The 25,553-nt window shown below is 42.1% G+C and overlaps 1 protein-coding gene across 1 annotated transcript in view; it reads left to right on the forward strand.

The window, feature by feature from the left end:
- Positions 1-23,768, forward strand: part of rhbdl1 (rhomboid, veinlet-like 1 (Drosophila)) — a 40,577-nt gene extending 16,809 nt beyond the window's left edge. The window contains exons 3-8 of the mRNA XM_058621608.1: positions 1,921-2,145; positions 3,878-4,026; positions 4,131-4,243; positions 20,321-20,421; positions 22,114-22,174; positions 23,322-23,768. Coding sequence (XP_058477591.1) covers positions 1,921-2,145; positions 3,878-4,026; positions 4,131-4,243; positions 20,321-20,421; positions 22,114-22,174; positions 23,322-23,593 — 921 coding nt within the window. The 3' untranslated portion in view covers positions 23,594-23,768. The remainder of the gene's footprint in view (positions 1-1,920; positions 2,146-3,877; positions 4,027-4,130; positions 4,244-20,320; positions 20,422-22,113; positions 22,175-23,321) is intronic.
- Positions 23,769-25,553: the final 1,785 nt, after the last annotated feature.

The following is a 25,553-nucleotide window of genomic DNA, read 5'->3' on the forward strand; positions in this document are numbered from 1 at the left end:
TCGCTCATTTATTTGCAGGCCTTGTCCTCTTCGTTAGCTCATTAGCTTTTATAGATATTGACCCCACTGTTACTTTCACCGTGACCCCCTGCTGTGTCCACATGTAACCGGTCTACAAGCAAGAGGACCTGCTTAATGATTTATGAACGGGGAAGTTCACGGTGAGCGCTCTCTGCTGCAGGTTTCATCGTCTTAGCTTACTATTAAAGGAATACTTTGGAGGTACTTGTATTGTAGAATGTCTAAAATAGGAGTATTTTTGAAAAGTTAATATCGAGAAATATCTTCATTCTTTTCTTTGTCACGTGCCCGCCAATGATACAAAAAAATATTACCTCTATTCTAGTAATACAAGGCTAAATGCAAATAGTGAAGTGTTCCTTTAAGAGAAACCTCTGTACACACACACACACACACACACACACACTATTTGGCTGTTATTGTCACGTTATCGTGTTGACAGTAGCAGCTGCTGCCCATGCATGTGCACGCTTTACCCGCAAAGTCATTCTCAAGAAATGTCAGCTCACATCACAACATGCAGATAATTGCTTAGTAAGCCCCCCCCCCCCCCCCCCCCCCCCCCCAAAGAAGCTGTGTTGTTTTAGCTACACAGGAGACATCTGTGCCCCACACACACACACACACACACACACACATGCTTGTGGTCTGTGAGGAGTTGCAGGCGGATGATGCTAAAGAATCCCTTTGAGCTTTCCTGGTCAGTAAGTGTGTGTTTGTAGTGCAGACTCTGCCGGGGGGGGTAAAATAAATCTAATTCTGATAGTTCTCTGCCACGCCTGTCAAATAGTGGCATATAGGATGATTTTCATTCCTAAGCCTCTGCTAAAGAACCTATCAAGAAACGGTTGTGCCAGCCTGCAGGCTGCTGCAGGGATCCTGCTCACCAGGCAAAACCTGGAGTCTGTGATAATGCACACACACACACACACACACACACACACACACACACAGTCTGCCTTTTATGACTTACATTCATTTTCCTGGAGACTTCCTCTCATCTTAACCAGAACTACTACTGGTCTAACCTCATCCTCATCCGTAAAATGAAATAAAGGACTTCATGGGGTCCGCATGTGTGACTGTAAACAGATTAAGGTCCCTACAACATGGGGAGTAACACCTGGAAACACACACACACACACACACACACACACACACACACACACACTCCCTCTTCCTCTTAACTAGATTTTCTTCAGAATCACTTCACAGTCCATTTGTCATGATTGTCTTCACTAACACTTCTGAACAACCTGAAAGAAAAAAGTCCTGTAAGAGAGAGGATGAGCGTCATCGCAGATGGAGATGACTCTCATCCTTGCTCTTCCTCGTGAAATCTGCACTTTATGAATCCCTGATCTTGGACGATTAGTCACCCTGATGAGCTTTTCTCAGATGATGTGAAAGAAGCACTTTCACTGAGGGGTTTTCAGCCACTTTGTGTGAAGGAATTTTCCCTTTAATTGCCAAAATAAGGAAATTCAGCATCAGGCGATGATTGGATGTGTTCATCATGGTAAGTCTTGTGTTTGTCGGCCCGCTGACAGTAATGCTCACACACAAACTCCAGGGCATTAAAGTCGTTAAGTACCCCGAACAACAAACAGGGTAAATAAGTGCAAAGCCGTCTGCTGACTCTTTAAAGTCACAACACACTCGTCTGCCAGCTGAAATAATCGTCCATCATCTTTTCTCATACATGTGACAGTAGTGGGCTATCAGTCTTCTCATCTGTCTCTCAGTAAGTGGATTTCTTTCAAGCCCCTGGCTGTCTCCTGTAAAAAATGATGCTCATCATTTTTCAGAGTCTCTTTAAAATTTGATCAGTTGTCTGCAAGGTGTCGCCGTGACCCGGGAATTCATTCATGCTTGTTTCTGCCTCCTTCTCTTCTTCAGATGAGCAGCAAGCGCTCCAGCAGTTTCCGACGAGCCATCGCCAATGGCCGCCGCACGCTGCAGAGGGAGATCCTGCTGGACGAGACGGGACTCGGCCTGTACAAGCGCTTTGTGCGCTACGTGGCCTACGAGATCCTGCCCTGCGAGACGGACAGACGCTGGTACTTCCACCAGAACCGCCTCTGTCCCCCGCCCGTCTTCATCGCCATAGTCACCATCGTCCAGGTCAGAGGACGATTTCATCAGGCTTTCCTCAGCCACTCTTGCATCACTCAGTACGCTTACATGCACAGTCACAGGTCATAGTCAGACTAAGACAAGCAATCGGACAACTTGCCGAGTCTGAGCAGAAAATTGGTTTATCGGCCGTGTACGTCTGACTCCGCCTCCGTAGGTGGCGCTGTATTGCTCTATAAGCTAGTACATGTTAAATTAGTTTCCTGTTGACCTTTACGTCACAGAAAAACAAAGAAAGATGTCGTTGCCATCTATACGCCGTCTCCTTCTACTTCTGGGTCAAAGAACGGACAGAACACCAAGTCCGACTAAGCGTATACATGCAGGAGTAATCGGACTATGAATCGCATTATCCAGGTACGTTAGTCTGACTAAGACTAGCTCGATTTTAGTCGGACTAACGTGTTCACATGACATTAAGAAAACCAAATTATTGTCTTAGTCTGACTAAAATCAGACTTTTAACTTGCATGTGAACTCACTGACAGGTACACTCTTTTATCACACTCTTGTTTAATCATTGCAAAGCTTGTTGTCCCTCCCCTTTTTTAAAATGGGGGGCGGAGTCTCCCAGTGTGAACAGCACTTCCTTATACAGCTGCAACTCAGTATCAGATTTATTTGTACTTTATGTAAGGGCCTTGCAGAGGCGGCCATCTTGTGCCACAGTTCTTTAACACACTGGACTGGGGAAAGGGTGGGTTAAGTGGAGGACACCTGCAATCTGTAGACTCACCATTAGATGTCACTAATTCCAACACAATGGACCCAGGGATGAGCTTATATGATTTTCAGTATCAGTGTTTGTCTGATACTGGTCAAAATCACTGGATAGAATATTGGGAAAAGAAACATAAAAACATGTAACAGTGGCTGGTCATGGCCAGGTGGCACATGCATCAACACAACCGTGTAGTTAAAACCTTAGCAGTTTACAAGACGCTTCAGACTGATAAATATATCGGTAGATACTCAAAGTTGTAACGTTGGACGTGATATTACAGCTGAGACCCCTGTGCTACTAACCCACATCCCTGACTTGACTATCCTGGTGTCTCAGTGCTTCAGTTGCCTTCAGCCCCACTGCACAGATTTCCCCCCTTTGATCACACACTGTTACACTGAGCTTGGTATGAGCTGGTAACCCATTTGGGAATCGGGGGCTTAGTGGATGCATTTACTGCCGTTCCTCTAAGCTTAAACACTCAGTCAGCCCACATGCAGCGATGGTGGAACTTTGAAAACCAGGTCAATAAGCACTCCTGCCTCCACACTTGCATTAATTGACCTGTTATGTTCCTTTGAACAAAAGAAAACCACCAACAGTGAGGGCCCTCCAGTGCAAGACCACACTTGAATGTGAATTTGAGATCAGGCTGCAAAAAGAAACTCACAGTCTCTCAACAGAATTACCCCCTGAAATCATCCTAATTGTCAGGAAAGAAAGCCAGATGCTCTTACAACGGCTCCAAATGGCACTGAATGGTCTGCACTGACAATGAGGATGTGATAAAAATGGTTCATATTAATTTTAATTCACAAAGACAATGAGTCATTGGTGTATGTAGAGAAATTATTGGTATTGAATGAGCGGTAATTGTCTCCACAAGAGGAGGAATACAAAAAAGACTGCAGAGAGAGAGAGAGAGAGGGAGGATGTTCTAATGGATGTGTCCGCATGAACTGACAGTTTAGTGTCGTCTCTGTAACTCTGTTGCAGATTATTGTGTTCATGTGCTACGGCATCATGCTAAACAAGTGGGTGCTGCAGACCTATCAGCCCGACTTCATGAAGAGCCCTCTGGTCTACCATCCCGGCCACCGTGCACAAGTGTGGCGCTTCTTCAGCTACATGTTCATGCACGTCGGGTACGTTGACCGAAACCTCGGCTCAGCAAAAGTGATTGAAACAAAAGTCTCCTGTCGCCGTTTGAAGCTAATTCTTGTTTCTGTGTCTCTCTCCTCCTCCTCAGTTTGGAGCAGCTGGGGTTTAACGCGTTACTGCAGCTGATGATCGGCGTGCCTTTAGAGATGGTCCACGGCATCTTACGAATAAGTCTGCTTTACATGGCGGGAGTCCTGGCTGGTGAGTGACAGAATGAAAGAGTGAAAGAAAAACTGTGTGAGCCACAAGCTTTGTCAACATGGTGGAGACCAGGAAGGTCTCATGGTTTGGGATTTTACTGACACTATGTCAGGTTTTGACTGAGTCTTTGGAAGTTCACCTGCAACCAGACACCCATAGGATGGTACTAGCTGTCAATCAAACTGCTGTCCACTTATAATTGCTGTGTATTTGACTCTCAATGGGGACAATAACATTATGTTCTATTGAAAATGAACTAGTGATTGAGAGAATCACTTATAAATCAAGAGAGAAACTGGCTCATCTTCTCGGAGACTTCCATTCAAACTGTTTTTTTTGCAACCAGCAGAGTGAGTCGCCCCCTGGTGGCAAATGCTTCTTCCACCTATGAGTACAGTCTTTGACTATAACACAGGGTTAGTTGTACCAGTCAGAGAGAGGCGATTTCTTCTTTACTGTACTCTTTCATTTCCTTTTTTGCCGCTCACAGGTGAAATGACTTTGTCTCTGTTCAAACAATCTATACATTTATGATGCGTTGAAATCACATTTCTCCAGGTAAACATTTGCTGTACTTTTCATCATTAATGTGTTTTGGGTTGTGACACAAAGTAGTGCTTTTTTTTATATATATAAAAACCATGTGGTCAAAAACATATGAAAGTAGACTTTGTTGTCATTAAAATCTCCTATAACTCACGTTAACTCCATTATGAAAGGTTTAAATGCTGCTAGATGTTCACAAAATCTGAAATGGTGTTACAGGAAGACTCAGGTAGAGTATGAAGTGATGATGAGCTGGAGCTCAGTCATTTGATTGAACAATGAAAGAAATATGTAACTTTACTTACTTACTAGTTTCAGGTGTCTTGGTATCTTGTTATTTCCAGCTCGGCTCCTACAGTAAGGGTAAAATACACTGTGTACAAACAAGTGTTACACTCATGTCATTAAGCGCAAAAAATGTCCCATTCAAACGGCAATATCTGGGTGTCAATCTGGGCTTTTGCCTTGGAATTGATACATTGTACTACTCTCCACTAGATCGTGTTGGCATATGGAGGAGAAAAAACTGGCAAGTTGCTGCTAATCGTTGATATATCCCAGGCTGTAATAATTCAAAACAAAAATAATCTACTTTGCATGTAGTATATTAAAAATAATTCACATTTCCTGTTTTCTTTCACCAGAAAACATGGTGGCAACATGACAAAAACCTGCCATTTAAAGGGTTCAAATCTTTAGTATTTAATGTCGATGATTAGGTCAGATGAAGATGAAAAACAAACCAGCACAGTGAAAATACAATATAATATTGCATAATATTTTTTATAGCTTCCTTTTTTTGTCCTTAGTGTTGCGAGTGTGACTATTTATTATAGGGGTGAAGATTTGACAAGGCTCTTGTCAAAAACAGACCCAGTTGTACAACTTTGCTTGTTTGAATAGTTGTTGTGAATAGTTTTAATGAAAAGTTAAAGCTCACATTTATTGGATACAGGTTTGAAAAGTATGATTTAATGTGAGAACTGTTATTTCACTGGTCTTACTCTGGTCAAGGCTGAATCTTCCTCCGCTCACTTTCTAAAAGAAAGAAATGTTTGCCATGTTCACGAACACAAGCTCAGAATGGTGTGAGGCTGAGAGCTGGATTGTCCGGCGTGTCGACAGCCTTGGCTCTAATCATCTTTTCTGATTCATCCTGTTGCCGGTAGCCATTACTTCCTGTGTCGATGCTTTTTCCTTCTGCCTCATCACAAGTTTTTACTCTGTGACAGTGGAAAGCTGTTTACTCTGAAAACTCTTTTCATCTTCCTTTGCACTATGTGTGTCTTCTTCAGTGTTAAAGGGTACGAAGTTCTCTGCAAATAGCTTTTCTTTCTTTTTCTATATTATCTTTTTCCCCACCTGAGGAGCACTCATCTTCTGGAATGGTGGCCTTCTCTATCATTGCCATCTCCTCCACTTCTATCATGAAGGACTTTTGTGATAAATCATAGCCTTGTTTTCTTCATCAAAGGCCTTAATCCTCACATGTTCTCTTTTTTTCATGTTTTCATGTTTTCTTTTTCACTCTCTTGTCCTATTTTATTAACACCTGACCTCTCCATCACTTCCCCATTAAGTCAAAGGCTGTGTTTGCCTGTGAGATCTTTCTTGAAGGCCTCATCTCTGTGCTTTTCCATCTCCAGCTTGTTTTCACAAACCAGTGTCCTACATGTTTTTGCTCTCTTCCACCCGCTCCAGCTTGTCTTGTTTGAAAAAACAAAATCTGAGACACATTGAGTGAATCTGCTTTACTATGTGTGTTTATTTATGTCGCACATTTCAACAACAAGGTTTTACAATTAAAAAGAACAAGAAATACAGCAGCAGCATTAAATATATAAACGGCATAAAATAAAACACAATAAAACCATTTAGATAGAGAGGTGTAAGACATTAAAAGAAACTGAAAGTTGCAGATAAGGCTGAGGTGCACCAGCGACGATCATTGTATTTTTATTTAAACACAGTGACAGTTCTCATAATTTCGACTTTTTTTATCTCATAATTATGACTTTTTGTCTCATAATTTTCAACTTTTTGTCTCATAATTTCGACTTACTTTGAGGATATTTTATTATCAAGGCTAAGCTTTACCTCTTCTTCTGAAATGGGCTTCCATACTCGGCATTTTATTTATTTTGAAAGCATTTTTATTTAAAAAAAGAAATAAATAAGAAAATGAAAATAAGTGGTTGTAGTCACTTGCGTTGTCCAGAGGTTTTTGCTGCAGAGTTCAAATGTTTGTCGACAAGAAAACCTCATTAACATTCATCCTCCTCCAAGCCAGTGTGGAGATTGGGATTTTTTTAAATCTGCACTGATTTGCTGGATATGGTTCCTCTGTGCCGTTAATGCGCATTAGGAAATGTCGGTTGAGCCTTGCTTCGCTCTCATCTTCAAACATGTGTTTTGAGTTGTATTTATTTATATTTAGTGACCTGACCAAATCTAAATTATTTATCTTTTCCCCCCGTTTCTCTCTCAATAGTTACAGTGTAGTAAAACAGGGTTAAATCTGTGCCAACCTCCTCGGGCTGTGCTGTTAACACTCATGAATTATTTTATCTTTGATTTATTTTAGCCCCCGACGACCGACAAAGAGCCAGTTATAGAGGAGGAGAAGTGGGAGAGCAGTGAGGAGATGTGTTCACTGTGTGGAGTTTCTTCGCTCACAGTGATCGAACATTGAATTTGTCGAGGGAGCTGATTCTGTATCACGTGTGCATGAAATTGAAGTTAGAATCACCATCAGTGAGGCTGTACTGCCCTTGTACAGCCAGCTAAAGTGTTGAGATATTGACTGGAATAAATATTAATAAATTTCTTTCATTGAACCATCAAGGATCACTCAGTAAATGAGGTTATTATTCATCACTTATTCACTCCAACATGGATCCAATCATGCGTTATTATTCTTCGTGTAAGAATAGCAGCACACAGGAATACAAAGAAAGACCTGTCATATCTCTCAATGTAGGCCGAGCTTTAGAAATCAGTGCAGCCAATGCCTCTATTTTATTATTCATCACCTTTTTTTCCGCCTCGTTCTGATAAAATATAATTGATGCCCACAATTGCACAAAATAACCTAAATATGGATTTACTGGACGCCGCACTCTTTCTCTCAGTCTGCTTTCTTTGTCGGCACGGCGGTAGACTTACTGTATATATTTTGAATAAAAATAGTATTAAACACATGAAACGAGTGATAAAAGAAAAAAAAACATTGTAAGATGAACATTTTTTATGCCCTTTATGGAGGATTCTGAGAAAACTTCTGTAAAGCCAGAAGTTTAAACCCATAGATCACCATGGGTTGATTTATGGAATTGTATTGTAATGTCCACTGATATTTGAATATAACTTTGCTGCTGTTATATTCATTTTATCTACTGATTTATTAGCTTATGCCGTTTATATTAGTCTGCGTTTGACGCCACTGAAACGTCTCCCTCCACAGGGAGTTTAAAAAAAACCCAAAAAAGAAAGAAATGAAATGAAAACACTTGATTTATCTGTTGCTGCAGCAGCAGCTTCAGCAGCAGCAGCAGCAGCAGCAGTAGCAGCTTCAGCAGCAGCAGCAGCAGCAGCTTCAGCAGCAGCAGCAGCAGCAGCTACTTTTCATCAGGTTTTTGAGCGTGTCCAACAATCACAGGATGATGAACGACCTTCAGCGGCGCAATAATTTCACCTTCCGGTTCTCGTAGCTGGAGCTGGAATTGGAGCTGTGCTCCCTCAAATGTTGTTCTTTATTGGAAAGCGCTCCATTAGAAACCAGGTGCACTGGGACGTGTGTGTGTGTGTGTGTGTGTAACTTGAAGTGAACGAGTGAGAGGTCTGAGCCTTTGGCAAAGCGATAGGTTTTTTATAAGGTGTGAGGATGACATCATGAATGGAACAGAAGAAGAAGAATTTTCCACAGTTTTTAACAAAAATTGTTATTTTTTGTTTGTTTACAGGAGGGATCATGTCAGTTTTTTTGTAAGCAATAGAATATTTTGGGTCAACACTTCGTATCTGCTTTAAAATCCACGTTTGCTGTGTGTATGTTGTCTTTAATCAGCAGCTTCTTACCCAGACAAATGCGTGTGAGATACAAACTCATACTGTTGCTATTTCCTGTGCATCATTTAAAGTTGAAGAGCGACTGCTTCTTCTTCTTCTTTGAGCCTAACGTATGCAAGAAACATACAGACCTTTACGCCCTCACACCTCGCCGTCTCCATGACAACAGTGGTGTTTTAGATTGAGTTTCAATTCTAGCAACAGAATCTATTTGAATAAGTTCATGTGAAGATATTGTGAAGATAAGGAACTCATTTCAGGTCAGATTTAAAGTTAAATCATTTGCCGGGGCCATGATACTGATGCTGGCGGGCCAGGTTTGGCCCACGGGCCACCAATTGCTGACCACTGGTTTACACCCATGGTTCTCAAACTGTGATGCGTGTACCACCGATGGTACGTGAGCTTCCTCTGGTGGTACTCAGAGAAATACTGTTCTAGTGAAACAAATAGTCGATTGTGAGTAGTAAACTAGTCCCTTTAACTCTCGCTTCTTCTTAATCTAATCTAATCTAATCTTCAATACCAGTGTGTGTGAAGTGTATGTGAGGAAGAGAAACATCTGATCGTTTGTGGATGTTAGAAATTGAATTGCCCACCGCTTCGGATCTTCCTGTAAAGATTCTAGATTTTTCTTTCTTTCTTTCTTTCTTGTCTGTTCCGTTGCCCACGGCCGTCTCATGTTTCTATTCATGCCGCCTCTTTCTGGCTCTGCTTGTTTTAGCTCTCGTGTGCACGCTGCTTGTTATTTTTGTGCGGCAGCAGAACTTTGAGATTGTGGTGGAAATGTGCTGCAGGTTTAGTTTTTCTCTTTTCGACTGTGCTTCAAATACAGTGAAACTGTGCTCCTATCTCACGATGTTCACGTATCTCTGCGGTCTTTTATCATGAGTAGGGCTGAAACAATCGCTCAATTCATCGGACCTTGTACTGTATGTACGGTGGCCCACAATGGACAGACTAAACATCTTTTGAGTTCCATTGTAGTAGCAGTGTGAGCGTGTGCGTGTGCGTGTGCGTGTGCACATGCAGACAATCCCGTCATTATTCTCTAACAGCCGTGTCCTCACTCATTTTGTCTCCACTCAGCGATTGTGTAAAAAAGCTGCTGTTGTGTTTCTTGTTTCATAATGAGAAGACTATCTGAAGCTGGAGCTGAGTGGTTTTTCATCACTTCTGCCCACGTTAGAGGAGAAAGGATTTATTTTTTATCTTCTTTCTCTGTTTCGGTTCATTTTCTTTTGTTGTTGTTTTCCTTCTGGCCGACAAACGTCTTCAGCGTCTCGGTGCCATGTGCCCGAGGACATCAGCAGTTTGCCAGAACACCGTGTTTCCTCCCTCACAGTCGTGTTTGGGGCCCTCGGGGCGTTTTGTCTCCTTTCACACCTTCTTGTCTTTGAGAGCGTCCACATCTCTGCTGAGGTTTGAGCATCAACATCATTTCATGTGTTTTGTTTTTTCCACTCATTGGACAGAAGAAGCTGAACTCTGGCATAAAATAATCTTCTTTTAAGACCCAGATTTACAACAATCTACTATTGTTTTTTAACATCTGTTGGATTTAAAGTTTATTTATTCATTTATTTATTGTTCATCCAAACAAATATGTTCTTCTTCACCATGTTAGACACACATTTGTACTCAGTTATAAAACAGGTAGAGTTTTACTGCTATCTACTACTTAACCCTTTAACACCAAGAGGAGAGAGTTGGAAAAACATTGTGTAAAATACTACTTTTGGAGAAATGTGACTTTAAAATGGTTTGATACTGTTCACATTTCAAATTTAACATCTGAAATCTGATGTCTACAGTGTTTTTTCTCAATAAAACTGAATTGATTTTTTTTTTTTTTAATTGTTAATACGCTCCTTTAACATGCAGAAACATTAACATTTATTGGTGTGTTAAATTCCATATATAGAAGTTGATGTCACACACATCAAGTGTTGTTTATGTCTAAAAATCCAACTTCCAAGTATTTTCTGTTCAACTCTAATCTGCACATTAATCCACTTTACTCTTTCACCCACTGTTGTTCAGCTGTTTGTGTTATGGCCACATAAGTCAATTATTCCTCCACTTTTGCCCCTGGATGAGTGAAAGACTTAAACATCATCTACAGACGCACCAGCAGGGACTGAGAAAAAACCAGGGAAGAAAAACCATGAGTGGTTTTGTTCTCCGCTGAGCAGCGTTCACCTCCTGCACGCTGCTGCTGCTGCTGCTGCTGCTGCTGCTGCTGCTGCTGCTGCTGCTGCTACAGTGCCTGTGGAGAGTTTGGCGTGAGGATTTCCTTCTTCCCGTTGACAGATGATATTGTTCATTGCAATCATGGTTTTTTGTTTTTTTTCCTCCTTCTTCCATGAAGTGTGGGGGGGGAGAGAGAGAGAGACACGTGGCCTGTAATGAAAACGTGATAAATGGCGGCCGCGTGTCAGCGTGACCTCATTGTTACCGGCTCGTTCATGTTTTCATTACGGCACAGTCCAACGCCGACTTCCATGTGATGTTAATTAATGTCGCTCTGATATCTGACGGGACGGCAGTAGAGTTTCTGTTTAAGCGACGACACTCACTTTATTGTCACTGCTGATTTAGCCCCACGACTATTTTCCACCATTTCTCAAACAAAAAACCCAAAAATGCCAGTTTCTAAATGACTATAGGCCTTTAAAACTTATTTATTCCCCTCTTTCTGTTACACAACAGTGAGTCGTGTTTGTTTGTTTGTTTTGTAGTAGTAGTAGTAGTAGTAGTAGTAGTAGTAGCACACAGCATGTATTTATGCAGGATAAATATGATTATGTCTGCTGCCAGTGAACAGAAAAGCTTTGGTGCTTTGCCAACAGGAAGTTTGTCCATCATCCATTTTGCTCCACACGAGCTCCGTGTTGTTGTTTTATTTTTCTGAGATCCACGATGCACAAACACTAGAAATACAGCTGTGAAGTTAACCAAGGTTTCATTCAGTTAATCTGATTAAAGATTCAACTTGTTATACCAGACTTAACCCTTTAACACCCTGTCAGGGGTGTCACAGTCATTTTAGTCAGGGGGCCAAAGACAGTGCAATTTGATCTCAAATGGGCCGAACCAGTAAAATAATAATAATAATAATAATAATAGCATAATAACCTATAAACAACTTATGTTCAAATACTATTTTTTACAATTAAAGAGAAAAACAAAAGGTTTGATTTAAATCTGGTAATGAACACCAGATTGTTAAGTGTTAAATATAAAACATTTAAAATGACATTTGTTTGAGTCTGTCTCCAAAAACAGGACCAAAAACTGGAAACTTATGTAAAGGCTTTTGTTTCCAACTCTCTCTTCTCTGGTGACAAAGACGCCGCTCATTCTCCAGCTTCCTGAAACAGAGTGAGTGAAATTACCGTAATAATCAAACGTTGCCGTAATTACAGTAATGCAAAGTGTCGTCTGCTATATGTTTGGTGTTTTTTAATCTTGACACACTTTAAATGAAAGAAGTCAAGTCAAGGTTTACTTTGATTTTTGCCACAGAAAGTTCCACTTCCTCGCCTTTTTTTCAGAACAAAAGCAGATGGTTGTGATTGTTGTGATCATGTTTCTATTCTCTGTCTTTTTTCCCCCTTGAGTCACATAAACTGTCACACTTTGACAAAGCATCAGCGACATCAGCAGCCAAACTCTGTTAATGAGGCAGAGATGTAGATCAAAACTCCAGCGTGTGTCAGGATGCATCAGCCTCACTTAAAGCACGGGGGTTGAGTTGTTGATCTTCAACACGTTGCTTTGATAGACTCCAGGTGAACCTGGTAAGAGTTGTGTCACACATTTATCTTTTACTTTATGCTTTTACTTTGAAGGCCTGTTGGTGGAGTATATGTGGCCGTGATTGTGAGGTCACATTTCTGCCAACCTTACTGTACAATGAAAAAGCAAATGGTTGATCCACCTCTTCATCTTCTAACGCTTTATCCTCCACATGGGAGTCACTGGTGCCAATCCCAGCTGACATAGGGCGAAAGGCGTGATACACCCTGGACAGGTCACCAGTCCAATTAGCCTTATCCTCAAATCTGCATGTTTTTTGGATCCGTGAGTGGAAACCGGAGAACCGCGTCGCAAACCCCCGGATCTTCTTGCTGCAAAGGCAAGAGTGCGAACCACTACACCAACCGCGTGGCTGTTTAAAACGTTTTCAAAAATAACATGAATTAGATGAAGGCAACTCTTTGTTTAAAGGTCCAAACACTGCAGCTTCCCTCACCACCTCTCTGTTTCTTCTTTTCTTTTAACGCGTCGCCGCTCATCCCGCTCTGCATCCAGTGAGAAGCCGAAGTCGTGTGATGGTGTTTGTGCGGTCCAGGTTTATTTGTAGCAGTCGAATCCACTTTAGAAACGTTTCATGGTCTCCGTCGTCCTGCGACGTCTTTGAAAGGACTGAGAAAAGCGTTCTCTTGATGGATGTCGCTGCTCAAACTGAGATCTAATGATGAGTGGCCTGTTTGCTTGTATTTTTCCATGTTGTCTGTTCTCATGATGTAACTTTAAAGTGTACTGATGCTGCTGTCTTGGCCAGATCTCTCTTGAAAAAGAGATTTCAGCCTCAATGAGACTTTTGTTACCTGGTTAAATGGAGGATATACAGCTGCAGATGCTTGCAAACCTTTGTGTTTAAATGAATTGAATGGTCTGCTTCTCTGTTTCTGATGTGCTGCGCTGAGCTGAAGTGAGAGTGCCGAGGATGCAGGGTGACCTTGGTGCGTCGCAGAGCCTGCCAGTGTGATTATAATAATTCTCAACCCTTCTGTCTCACCCCGTACAATTAACTCTTCCTGAGTTATACGAAAGCCCCACTTCCTCTTAAAAAACCCTCTGCAGCAGTGATGAGGAATATTTTCTTCTTCCTCGAGTTTCCGCCTCCGTGAAGGCCTCGCATCACTGTTCTCATCTGTGTTTGTAAGGAGGCAACAGTGTCTCAGAGTGAGAGCGAGGTTGTTGTTTGGCTTTGTTTTCCATCTCGTGGTGAGTTTAATGGTTCTGCTCGCCTGTCGCTTTATAACCTTGAACGCAGGAAGTGATTTTTCTGCCTTTTTCGTCACATAGTTAGAAGAAGGGGGCGGCGGTGACGTCTGTAATCTTGGAGTTTTACACTTTAGATGAAGTCTATTGCAGTGGTTCAAGTAGCACCTGAGGAAACACTGAGCTCTCGAAGTAACGCCGTCATTAACGTTAAAATACAGTGCCGTCAGTTATTCCCAATAAGATCATTTGCTCCCTCTTCATCCTCCTCTTCCTCACATATACTTGTACACACTGGTCGAGTCAAATCATCAGGGTTCAAACACAAGGTGCGTAAATTCGTTCGGTGAAAATTGGAAATGGGAGGGGCCAATAACTGCTCCGCCCCCAAAAACGGGTTGGCCTGAGCATCAGGTTTAATGTACATGAACAAAACACAGAAAGACCTTTGCTCTAAAACCAACAGGAAAGCCGCCATCTTGGATTGAACGTTCACTAATTGGCGATTGTGGTGATTTCGCACCAATGGTATTTGAACAAACTTGATTTTTATTTATTATTTATTAGTGTGGTTTTTTTTGGTATAATAGACAGTCGAGCAGTATTTGTGATTTTCACTTTGAGAACCATGAGGTCTATTACATACACTCACGATGAGATTAGATGGGATTCATGCAGATCGCTGCTGCTGCTGCTGCTGCTGCTGCTGCTGCTGCTGCTGCTGCTGCTGCTGCTGCTGCTGCTGCTGCTGCTGCTGCTGCTGCTGCTGCTGCTGTGCTGCTGCTGCTGCTGCTGTGCCGATGCAATTTCCTCTCTCCACTGTGAGGATGTGAGTTATGGGGATTATTGATTTTTCTCAATGCCACACACACACACACACACACACACACACACATAACATAAGTATCATCATAATTCCTGCCCCCCATGTGGTACATATGGAAAGGACAGAAAACAGTTTGAATAAAGCAGAGGGAACCGAGGGCAAGATGTGTTTACGGTGCAAAATCGATGAATTATCCGTTCTCTCAGACGCTGGAATCGTGTTGTTGTTGTTTTTTCTTTGTTTTTTCACGTCTAGACCAGAGAGTTTCTGATTGATGTCACGTCGACACGTCTGGATGCGTGTTTTCCTTTTACTGAAGTCGTGTATATCTGCTCCTCGACACGGGAGTGAAAGTGTCATCTGTGTCGTCTTTGCTGTCGCGTGATGATGGTTTTCATTCCACCAGGGCACAACAGCGTAGTATCGATATTAGATTGGATGAGGACTGGTCAATACTTCATAGAATACTCTTTAGAAGGTGATATTTGTCTTATCTCTTTCTGTCTGAATGACGTAGGCCGGGTTCTGACAGCACTATTATAGTTCATCAAGACTGTAGAGTAGACCAAAGACCATGTGATGGATGGTTGAGGCACTCAGATGTTTCCATGTTTACTATAAACTCTATGCTCATGTCCAGGGATGGGAATCAGTATCAGTCAGTATCGGTCATTTGAAGCATTTTAGCTGAGTCATGTTTATTACAAAAATATTTCTTACACAGTTGTAGAATTATGTCTTTGAAATGACTCGGCACAAATGTGTTGCTAACAGCTAAAAACGAGTGTATCGGACTAGTATCGGTATCAGTAGCTATACTCGAGTTTGTGATATCGGTATCAGACACAAAAAACTGGTATAGAATAGAATAGAATACTTTATTCATCCCCGAGGGGAAATTGTATCGTCCCGTCCCTACTCGTGTCCCCAAATGGGTACAAAATAAACGTATTTCCAAAATGCATTTGCATTTTAATTCATTGAAATAAGCAGTAAATCACTGCAGTGTTTACTGTGATATTCTTGGATGGTTAAAAACTCCAGCGCCATGTAATGGATTTAAAGTGCGCAGCAGAGCCGGCTGTAAACACAACCATGAAACTGTCTCTGCAGTCAATAAATCCCACTGCTGCTCATACATATGTAGCTGATATAATAATAATAAGAGAAAAAGGTAGAGTGTCAGGGTAAATTCGTTTCAAAATAAACATTGTGACTTCAGTGTTTTCAGATAAAAGATTGAGCTCTGATTGCAAGATTGCAGCTCCTGTTGCGTCGTGTGCGTCGCCCGTTACTCATGTGCCCACGCACCCACTTTTCTAATCAGTGTCCATCTCCTCTCGGTCGAGCTCGGTAAATAAATCTGATCAGGCATTTCCCCGCTTTATTAGCAGGGAGAGAGACGGAGGCAGGAGTGCAGTGATGACACGAGTGCTGACTGTAGCACATACACGTGGACGCGAGATTTAATGCACACAAGACACATCATCTCAGGCAAGTGTGTACAGACATACAGAGAGAGAGACAGAGAGAGAGAGAGAGACCTGGACCTTCACAGGCGACAGTCTTACACCATCTACACTTCTACCTGTCTGTGTCACAGGTCAGTACAGTAAGAGCATTGTGGCGTGTTACCACGGTGATCGTTTGCACAAAGATAAACAGATTTTAAACAGAATTATCGCGGGACTCGCTTCATGCTTCAAGCTTTATGTCAACTTTCAGGTTATGGGTTGTGCAGCTTTTTTTGTCCACCAGCGTTTAGTTTAGTTTAGTTAGTTAGTTAGTTAGTTAGTTAGTTAGTTTAGTCAGGTCGACTTTATTTCTGGAGCGCATTTAAAAACAACCAAGGTTGACCAAAGAGTTAAAGGCACAGCATCATAAAAGGTTTAAAAGTCATGAATATAAGAGAAATCTATTCACACAAAAGCTTGATCTTTTTATGTAAAGCATGACCTAAGGTGTTCTGATATCGTCACATATGAAACCGTGTTACCTTTTGTTTTTTGTTTTTTTAGCTTAAACATCTTTTAAATCAGAGGTCTCAAACATGCGGCCTGCAGGCCACAAGTGGCTCCCCAATGAATTTCCTGCGGCCCACCACGTGTTATCGCGAAAACAATTTTTATGTTTATTTTTACAATAATTAAGGTTATATTGATCACATCAGTAAATGTGTTTAATTGCATGTTTGTTTATTTTTTGATTCTGCTTTATCTGATTAAAGATTAATTTTGCACCATAAATATGATTTTATTGTGGACTATATAGTTTCAAATAAAAAATGTTTTACTTTGAAATACTGTGAAATTTACAAATGATTGTATTAAAAAAAAAAGTTTTTATTAAATTAAATGAAATTTAATTACATTTAATGACAATTAATTAAAATTTAAAACAAATGAATTATAATTAAAAATACTGTAATCTTTTTTTTACTGTGACATTACCAACCCTTCCTGATTGTAGAGAAGTGCTGCCTGGAGTAACCGTGTAACGGTGTAGGAAGTTTCAGTTTGACAGAGAGACAACGACGTCTGACTCGTTCTCGTACACAAACCGTCGTCACCGCGGCCGCACTCTGAGCATTTGAGGATGTTGACGATGTCTTTGGGACAGCAGACAATAAATAATGTGCATGAGATGGAGGATGTCGGCTCAGCACCGACATAATCACACACCTCGCTGCTGAGTGCCACAATCCTAAATCTTAAATCCCTCCTGAGCAGACGGGTCCACATGACAGCTCTGATTAATATTCATACTGTATTCTGCAGCCTCTCACCAAAGTGAGGAGTTAGCACGAGGGGAGAGCTGTTTGTTTCCTCCCTGTGGAGCTCGTCTCTTCCTCTGAGCCCCGGGGTCTCAGTGTCTCCTCATCCTCACCCTCACACGCAGGTGTCACATCCCTGAAAAGTGTCAGTTTTAGCATGGCTTTAAGGTACGGTGTGTAGGATTTAGCAACGTCTATAGGTGAATGTTGCAGCTGAATATCTCTGCCTTTCAAATATGTAGAGTGAGGTGACAAACTGGCGGCCCACGGGCCACATGCAGACCCATAGTCGATTAAATGCGGCCCACCACTTAAAGGTAGGGTTGGAAATCCCGTAAAAACAGTTTGAGCTATAATTTTTAATGGGACTTTCCAGAGGCTGCGACGAACACCGCGCTGCATCGGTAACTTTTGGTACTTTTTTCGGTGACGCTGACTTTTTGGATGCGTGACAAATATCAGATACTCTCAAAAGATCACAAAGACATAAAGTGAACCTGCCAGTCCAGTAGAAACAGAGTCACCATGTCATCACTTTTCTGCCGTAACGTTGCTGCATGTGTCTCCGACGTTGTCTCAACATTAAACTACATATGTGTAAGCTTTAATCACATTTACTTTTATACTTTTGAGATTTATTTTGCTTGATTGATATGCTTTTATTGTGACGTATACATCATTCCATATCCCGACAAGCACTTTTACTTTGAAATTCTGTGTCTTATATAATATATTCACTCCACTCACTTATTATTTTTTGCCCCTTCTTCATTAATATGTCTTCCCACTAATGAAGGGAAGTAATAAATAAATAAAGCGTGAAAAGAGAAAGCTGCTCCAATTTAAATGTCTTTTACTTTGAAGAGATCAGAGAGCACATACTGTACACGACACCGTGTAATTGCAATTCTGTGGAACTATTAAAAAATCTCCTTTTTTTTTGGCTGAAGCACAAACCTCATAAATCCACATCCAAATGGCCTGTAGGTGTCAGAGCGAGGAGACGGATGAGTCTGATTATCATCCGTCTTTCAGGGATTATCATCATCATCATCATCATCATCGAGGCGTTCTTTAAAGGACCGTGTTTACTCGGTCGCCGTCCCGCGTACGCACGAGACACGACTGTCATAACACGCATTATGGATGTGACACGTGACTCCAGCTGTAATTAAAAAAGAGGCAGTTTAGTTTTATTGGGCCCTCTCCACTTCCTCCACTTCCTCCACTTCCCTTATCAGCTCATTTGCATAATTAGCAGTGGCTGACGCTGTCCTTGCCAAAAACTGTGATTGTTGTCACTGCTGCGGCTCACGCAGCATCAGGTGTTCCGGATTATACAAGCACGACTCTGTCATTGTTTAGTGTCTTCTTTTTAGAGCATTTAGGCGCTTTTTACCCCCTTTACTTGTTAAAATGTATAAGAATGTGCGATAAAGACTATCCTTTTTTTATCCTACAGGCAATGTGATGATTTTTAATTTTCACCAACTACTGTATATAAACCAGGGGTGTCAAACTCATTTTAGTCAGCGCAATTTGATCTGACGTGGGCTGGACCAGTAAAATAATAGCATAATAACCTAGAAACAAGACCTCTAAATGTTTCCCTTGGTTTGACATTTAATGAAGTATCTTTTTACAAAATATATGATGAACAACTGGAAATACGATGAAAAATAAGTGCAATTTCAACTGACAAGTATGGTATATCGAACCGGACCGGACCTTATGTTTGACAACCCTGATATAAACACACCTGAGCAAAAAGTACTAAAAAAAAAAAAATTCAAAATCAGATTGGCTGATTTTCACTTATCTATGTTGTGACTTCTGCACAATCATCACTACTCCTGTGTAGCCTGAATATGTGACCTATAAACACACATCCCCTGCATGTCCATATAAGGAGTTGTGTGTTATACCAAGAGTGCGCCGCACTGAGGCTGAACGACCTCGAACTGTTTTGAGATGAAACGTGTTTCATTGTTGACACATGAGCACAGAACAGACACGTCTGCATCACTGTGTCATGTGCTCTGAATGGATGGAGAAGAACACGTCAGCGTCCGCTGAATACACACAGTACACACACACACACACAGTACACACACACACACACACACACACACGCTTTTAGAAAAGTGCTCAGAGGAAGGTGACTTGTGCTGCTTTGTGATGAGTAATCAGACTTTATCTTTGTTTGTCCCGGCTCTGCTCGAAAATGCTGTCCGTCCTGAAACACACACACACACACACACGCACACACACGCACATGCACCTGTGCAGCATTCCTAGTGAGGAATCTCATGGACTTATAGCCCCAAACCGTCACTAAATGCCTAACCCTTAACTTAAACCCAACTATAACCCTAACCTTAACCCAGGGGTTTCCAAACCTACGGCCCGCAGGCCAATCACGGCCCTGGGTGAGATGTTGTACGGCCCGCAGCTTGGGATGTGTAATGTAGTATTTATGGACGTTTTTTCACTCCTGCATGCGCGGCTTAGATTTGTTTCCATTTCCATTTATGACATGATCAAATATGGCCCTCGTTAAAAAGAGTTTGGACAGCCCTGAACCCTTAACCCAACCACAAAATTAGATCTTAGTCCTAAATGAAGCACAGAAAGGGGGTTCTGGTTCTTCATGAGGAATACTTGTCCTGGTAAGGTCAATAGTTATGCCAGAAAAGGTCCAAACAAAGGTATCAATACAAGTATTTATGTATATACACACACACACACACACACACATCCTGCTTTGCATGCACTCGCTGTTCTCTGTTGAAAAGCCTAAAATCTCTGTCTCTCCCTCTCTCTCCCTCTCTCTCCCTCTCTCTCCCTGCAGGTTCGCTGACAGTGTCCATCACAGACATGCGTGCTCCAGTGGTGGGAGGCTCCGGGGGGGTCTACGCTCTGTGCTCAGCACATCTGGCCAACGTCGTCATGGTAACTGCCTTTATCCTCCTCGTCCTCGTCATCATCACCATATTCATTGTCACGAAAACTGTTTTCATTTAGAGATGAAATGTCCTCACTCTTCTTCATCTTCTCTTGTTTTGTTTGGAGGTTTTGATGAACTTTTTCCATCATCCTCCTCATCCTCATCATCATCATCATCAGTGTGATAAATACTTTCCATTGCACAGCAGTTTTTTAGGAACAATGTCACGTCTTATCTCGTCATCAGTGCAGCAAAGATGCGTCTGCTCAAGGTTGTCGACGAGCAGCAGAGCGTGAGGACGACTCCTCCCGTGGCTCATGTTTCCAAATGTCCTTTTCTCTTTCACTTCAGACTCTTTTATTAAATATTGTGGTTTTTTTATGGGGTCAAACCCACATTGAAACACACTGAACTCCCTCGATGATGCTGTGTGAGTGTGTGTTTGAGGCGAAACACCTTTCACATTCTCTGCAGCTCTCAAGGCGGCATTATACATCTGATTAAAAAAAACAAAAAACCAAACTTTCATTCTTATCGCTGACGTTTGCCAAAGAAGTCGAGTTCTGCAGTTTGAAGCTTTTTTCAAACTCGGTGCTTCGTACAGCTTCCCTTCCTCTGCGTGTTGTAGTGTCAGCATTTACATGGACACTATTAGTGCTCCGGTGTAATCTGGTGACACTTTACATCACAGCGGCAACACTTTGGCAATAATGTCTTAAATGAAGGCAGTTTAATGGCCATAAACACTGATATTTCAAAACACTCACACACACACGCTGGTTTACATGACTTGAGAGGACATTGCATTGACCTCCATTCATTTCCTGGAGACTTAACCATAATTACTACTGACGTCATCACCTTCAAATGCAGTCATTTATGTGACTTGCTTTTTACCCCCATAATGTGACGGTCCCCACAACATTAGAAACACCTGAACACACACACACACACACACTCATCAGATGTCAGCAAACGTGGTAACAACATCTGCATTTGACCGTCCTCTGGTCACAGCTTGTCCTTCTTCCTGTGAGTTAGGACGTAAATTGGCTCCCATCGGAGAGCGGGGACATCCCATCATACACCGCTCACAGTCAGGCCTCCTCCTCCTCCTCCTCCTCCTCCTCCTCCTCCTCCTCTTCCTCCTCTCTTTCGTGCCATTACTAATTTATCTGAAGAAATACTGTGTCAACACCAGGAGCACTTCCACTCCCCTGCTTGTTCCAAACACAAAGTGGTGGCAGGGTTTTTATTCCGACATCACTGCCGTCCACGTCTCTATCCGCTGTTAGTGAGTGTGGTGATTACACAAACAGTGACGTGTGCGGGGACTTAAGGAGGAACATGACTCCAGCAATTATTCATCCTGGCAAGTAAATGTGTTATTTTAAGTCGGGATGCCATTGTTCTTTCTAAAGAATTACAAGGGCTATTTATTGGCCCATTCTCCCATCTGTTAAATGATCTTAGCTCTAATTAATAGAGTGCCACTGGGCTGGAGTCAGAGGAGAGCAGGCAGGTGTATAATTGCCTCTCTGTCTGGTGTAAGTGCAGCCTCCTCTCTATTATGGATATGGATTATGATTCCCAGCTCACCGATAGCAGAAGTGCTTCTTTGCCAAGCTGTTAATATACTCATATGTGTAACGCTTGTGTCATGATTGTCTGTGCTAATGAGACACTTTGTGTTGCAGAACTGGGCCGGGATGCGCTGCCCCTACAAGCTGCTCCGCATGATTCTGGCACTGGTCTGCAGTGAGTTCTCCACATTATTATATTGTGTCCTCCTCCTCCTCCTCCCCACGCTGCTGCTGCTGCTCTTTAGGATGAATTTAAAGTGCCCTCGTTGGAAATAGACGCTCCATCACAGTCGGACAAGTGTCCGGCGTCTGAATGAGAGAACGTTTGAAAGTTGTTTTTTGTTCACGTCGGACGATGAAAGTCAGAGAAGGAGATTTGATTTATTTAAAGCACCTTAAAGCGAATGTTTACTTCTGTTGTTGGAGTGAAATCCTGGAATTCTCAACTGAAAAATGTATAAAGACAAAGAAATGATCAACTATGCATTGGAAATTTGACTGGATGTTTAACTTTGAGTTGTTTTGGTCTTGAAAATGAAGGATGTAGCGAACTGTAAGTGACCGACCATCTTAGATTCTTTGAGTTTAAGTTAAGGGGCCGAACCAAAGGCCCAGCGCCTTGGTATCTACTGAGGGAACATTTATCCTAAATTTTGACTGTTTTTATTGAACACCAGTTGTGCGTATAAGAACATGTGAGTAATTAAGTTAGCTGAAGGTTAACACACTATCTAAGTTAGTTATCTAAAGAGAGACTGGCCGTGTTGCTTTGTTTTCAGATCATCTGAGTATCTCAGCTTGTCCTCTTCCCTCAACACGAGGACTGATACACTGTGACTTTCATGAGTGAACAATATGTTCCATCCATCTGTGCCCGAGCCTGCCCGCCCCCAAACTGAGAGCACAGCAAGTCTGCATATAAAACCTCCTTTCTCTGTCTTAGAGGGGGATACTCTCTTTTCAAATGAAAACGGAATTAGCATTTGTTCGTCAACGATTCAGAAGTTAACACGTGACAGCATTCGTTCTACAATGCAGTCACATTCATGCATCCCATTCAACCATAGACTGTTCATACAAATGAACTTAGTCTTCCAGTTTGAAGAATGAAGCCTAGGAAGTATAAGACGAAATAGCCGTCAGACACCGGGGGTTTGAATGCAAGTCAATGAGCCACCTCGTTACAATATGTATGCAGCTTCTTTACATTCTCTTCATAACTACTGTCATGACTCCATGCTATAGACATGTCCTCACACTCAGTCTGTCTTCTGTCTCCCTTCACTCCTCCTCCTCCTCCTCCTCCTCCTCCTCCTCCTCAGTGAGTTCAGAAGTAGGCCGCGCGGTCTGGCTCCGCTTCTCGCCGCCGCTGCCGTCCTCGGGGCCTCAGCCCAGCTTCATGGCTCACCTGTCGGGGGCCGTGGTCGGCATCAGCATGGGGCTCCTGATCCTGCGCAGCTACGAGGAGAGTCTGCAGAAGCAGTGCTCCTGGTGGGTCATTGTCTTCTCCTTCATCACCTTCCTCCTCTTTGCCATCTTCTGGAACATCTTTGCGTACGAGCTCCTGGGAGTACAGATCCCTCCTCCTCCCTGACGATGCTCTCCCCCCTTCTCCCCAAAGCTCTCCTCCACACACACACACACACACACACACACACACCTGACTTCTACTCCAAACAAAGGTTCTCTTTTTCAACCGTGCCATTTCCTCTCAACTTAGACCCAAATGAGGCGATGTGACGTCATTCAAACTAAAAAAAAAACCAAGAATCCTTTTTTACAGATACTTTGCAAATCAAAGAAATACGTCTCTTTTATTAAAGAGGGATTACAAGTAGCAACAAGTACAGGTGACCGCTCCTCACATCACTTTGGAGGAGCAATATCTTTTTTATAATTCTATACAGAAATCACGTAGAAACCGCGTCGTCCACATTATACCGTTCACTCAGTGTCATTTCATTTGCATTCAGTCTCTCGTACATGGAACGAGCTCACGTGTGAACAGTCTGGGTTAACGACGTGAGACGAGAGGTTAGGACGCCTTAAACAACTAACACCATTTCTAAATTGTGTGTGTGTGTGTGTGTGTGTGTGTGTGTGAGAGAGAGTGCTGCATGGCCAGATTTAAGGATTTCTGGAAGAGCACACTTGTTTCCGATGGCAGCAATAAACAAAAAAAACACAGAAGCACCAATGAAATATTTGTGGGTATGAATTTTTGATTTCCTGCAGTAATTCACAGAGGTGATTTGTTTTGTTTTGTGTTGAGTTGTTTCTGGTGGTGAGGGTTTATTTCCAGAATTGCTGGCACAAAAAAACAAAACTAACAGAACTAGTTTTCTTCGATTAGAGCTGCAGGGTGTCGAGTTTTCCGGCTGAACGGTCAGATTTATTTGCTTTGATTGCAAACACGTTATTAAGTTCCTTCCCAGAGCAGGTGTGAGACGAATGAAGGAAAATAGCTTTAAATTAAGTTTTTTTTTTTTTGTTTTTTTTTTATATATATCCAGACAAAATACAATGTGGTTTCTGCCATCATCATCATCATCATCATGAAGTACCTTAAGGTTAGAGACTGTCATCTTGAATTACATTATTATACCTGCACTGTGGACACAGAGACATACTTCACATGGATACATTCTAATTTTAAGGAGCGACAGTAACGGAAAAAAAACGCCACAGACTTTCCTGGATTGTCGTCGCTGCAGTGAGTCGACGCTTTCTAACTTGCACCGTGTAAATTATGCCATGTCATTCTCTGTGGCTCAGCGAGACAAGGACACACACACACACACACACGCACGCACGCACACACACACACGCGCGCACACACACACATCTCCTCTTTGTCTTTGAGAGCAGCCGCTGCCTGATTCTGTGTCGGCCAATGTGGATGATGACACTACACACACACACACACACACACACACACACACACACACACACACACACACACACACACTTGACTCTGCCTGTTCTCACTCTGACAGACTGAACTGGGGAGTGTCATCACCTGACCTCTGTCCTATACGTGTGTCCCAGCGGGCATGGGGGGGGGGGGGGGGGCTTTCGCTGTCAGGCCCAGTCTATACCTCAGTTTCTCATTCTTAGGGACTGTATACTTTTGTAAAGGAATGTACCTATAAAGAAGAAGAAGAAGAAGAAGAAGAAGAGTGTAATTATTAATTTGTCCCCCATTTTTTTGTTGTTGATTTGATAGTGGATGTGTGTATATTATGTATGTTCATAACCAAGAGTATATTTATTTGTGTTCCTTCCTCTGTGAAGAAGAGGGAGAAAAAAAAAACAAAAGAAAAGTTTCAATGGTGCAAAAATCAATGCTATGATTGTCCTGTTAAAGACTCTGATCCTCACCCGGTTTGTTAGGTGACCACCAATGATTCTATAAATCTTTAGTGCTTTACAAAATAAGCCATAGAGAGAAGAGAGGGCAAAAAAGCAAAAGGGAAAACATGTTTATTGGCCTGAAACCTGCATATTGGTAGCTTTATGTACATTTCTTTTAATGTTTTTGTGTGTGTGACAAA

The sequence above is a fragment of the Solea solea genome, chromosome 21 (genome assembly GCF_958295425.1).
Source record: "Solea solea chromosome 21, fSolSol10.1, whole genome shotgun sequence".
Lineage (NCBI taxonomy): Eukaryota > Metazoa > Chordata > Actinopteri > Pleuronectiformes > Soleidae > Solea > Solea solea.